The sequence below is a fragment of the Olea europaea genome, chromosome 15 (genome assembly GCF_002742605.1).
Source record: "Olea europaea var. sylvestris chromosome 15, O_europaea_v1, whole genome shotgun sequence".
Lineage (NCBI taxonomy): Eukaryota > Viridiplantae > Streptophyta > Magnoliopsida > Lamiales > Oleaceae > Olea > Olea europaea.
Window position 1 is genome coordinate 12,010,832 of NC_036251.1, and position 1,960 is coordinate 12,012,791.

At 34.1% G+C, this 1,960-nt stretch overlaps 1 protein-coding gene across 1 annotated transcript; it reads right to left on the reverse strand.

Annotated features, from left to right (window-relative positions):
• Positions 1 to 397: 397 nt before the first annotated feature.
• On the reverse strand, positions 398 to 1,081 carry LOC111411247 (putative disease resistance protein RGA3). Its single transcript, XM_023041798.1, has 2 exons — positions 829 to 1,081; positions 398 to 732 (listed from the first exon to the last, which is right to left on the reverse strand). Exons 1-2 carry the CDS (start codon positions 1,079 to 1,081, stop codon positions 398 to 400), a joined length of 588 nt encoding a protein of 195 aa, XP_022897566.1.
• Positions 1,082 to 1,960: the final 879 nt, after the last annotated feature.

A 1,960-nucleotide genomic window follows, 5' to 3' on the forward strand; every position in this document is an offset into this window, starting at 1 on the left:
GGAAGGCTTTACTGGACTAGGTCCCGGGGTTTTCCTTCACGTTGAAGGGTTTCCCTAGTGAACAAATATTGGTGTTGTTATCTTTACAATTTCTGCCAGTGTGTGTGAGTTGGAGCCGAGCATTGTTATTTTACTGCCATTTATAATTCTACATAATAGGGGATTGTGTAATTGTTTCCGCTACGTGGTTGTGTTATTCGTTCAATCCCCAACAACAACAACTCATTGAAATACTCATCCCCAATTTCTTCTAGTGCCTTGCTTCCACCATCTGGAAGAATTAGGCCTAGTGCCATCCACATATGGATTAATTTCTACCTCTTGATTTCGTAATTCTTCGGAAATATTGAGCAGAATGCAAAGCAATGTTTGAGATGCGACAGCAAATGCATGTAACTTACCAGTAGGACAGGTAAAATTTTATTTTTGTAAAGCCCCAAAGTCCAAAGATTACTAGTCTATTCTGCTCATATAACCACTCTCTCTCCTCTCTCTTGAAGCGCATAAGACCACCAAGAATTTTTGTAGCCAAAGGCACTCCTCCACATTTCCGCATTAGTTCTTTCCCAATAAGGTTTAGATACTTCTCTTCTTCTGTCCGAGTAAAAGAAGCACGCTTTGTGAATATTTTCCAGCAATCATCATTAGACAAACCCTTCAAGCGATATGCTGTATCTGAATTGCCTACAACCAATGCAGCTTTTTTGACTGCGGGTTGTGACAAGTATTTTGCTTCAGCCAAGTCCACACTCGAATAGTGACATCAGTTTATCCCAATCATCAAGCGCGAGAAGATATTTCTTTTCTCCCACATTTGAGAGTGCAGACCGCCCAAGTCCATTAAATCACATTTATTTCCAATTGATTTCTCAATTATTTCTTTAATTATTCTTTTGGCATTAAAATCACGCGATACAAAAACCCAAATTCTTAAATCATCGAAATGTTTCTTTACCTTATCGTCATTATAGATGAACTGAGAAAGAGTGGTTTTTCCAATTCCTGGAGTACCAACAATTGATATCACAGATGTAGTTCCTCCACGAGGAAATGGTGACAAATAGCTACCTGTCTTTGTCATTTTTTCAAAATGGCCTTTGACCCAAAAAATCTCATTTAAAAAAAAACTCAAAATGTAAACAATGCCCAAAGGGTTGGAAATACCCCCAAATAAAGAAAAAAGAAGAGGAGAAAGAAAGAGAAAACACAGAAAAGAGAATCACCAACGCCACCTAAGGACCGCTCAGATCGAACCCATTTTGACCACTTGTCGGTGATCATCATTTGTCAAAGATTAGATTTGTTTCTTTGTAATTTACTCACCATTGAGATCTAACATATGTGGGAAGTTGAATGTTTGAGTTTAATACATAAAAATTTGAATGTTTAATATTTGAATGTGTTAAATTATGAGTTTAATACAAATTCTTATAGTTAAATAGAAGGAAAAGTCGAATTGGTTAAGAAAAGTGAAAAAATGGGATGGAGTTCGTTGAAAATGGAGTTTTCAGACAATTCGGGCTTTCAGAAGATTCAGGCGGCAACAACGTCGTTGTCTTGATCCAGATGACTGCCAGATTGCCCAGTCGTTTGGATCCCGACGGTCTGGGCCATCTGGATTGGCCCGTGCCAGCCATTTTTTTTAAATATTGAATTTAATTGTTTATAAACATTTCATGAATTATGTAAATTGTTTATTTAAGTAAAATAATCGGTTATTTTTTATTTCATTTTACTTAAAATATAAATAATTTAAATAATGAAATAAATATAATAAACAATTGAATATTCAATAAATAATTAAATCAAGTAAATAAATATGAAATAAACAATTAAAATAAGTAATTAAATAGAGTAATTAAATATTAAACAAACGATATACATAACTGTAGACATGAAAATAGAAATAAATAAATAAATAAGTAAATAAAATAAAATGGATTGGGTCAATTTAAATCAT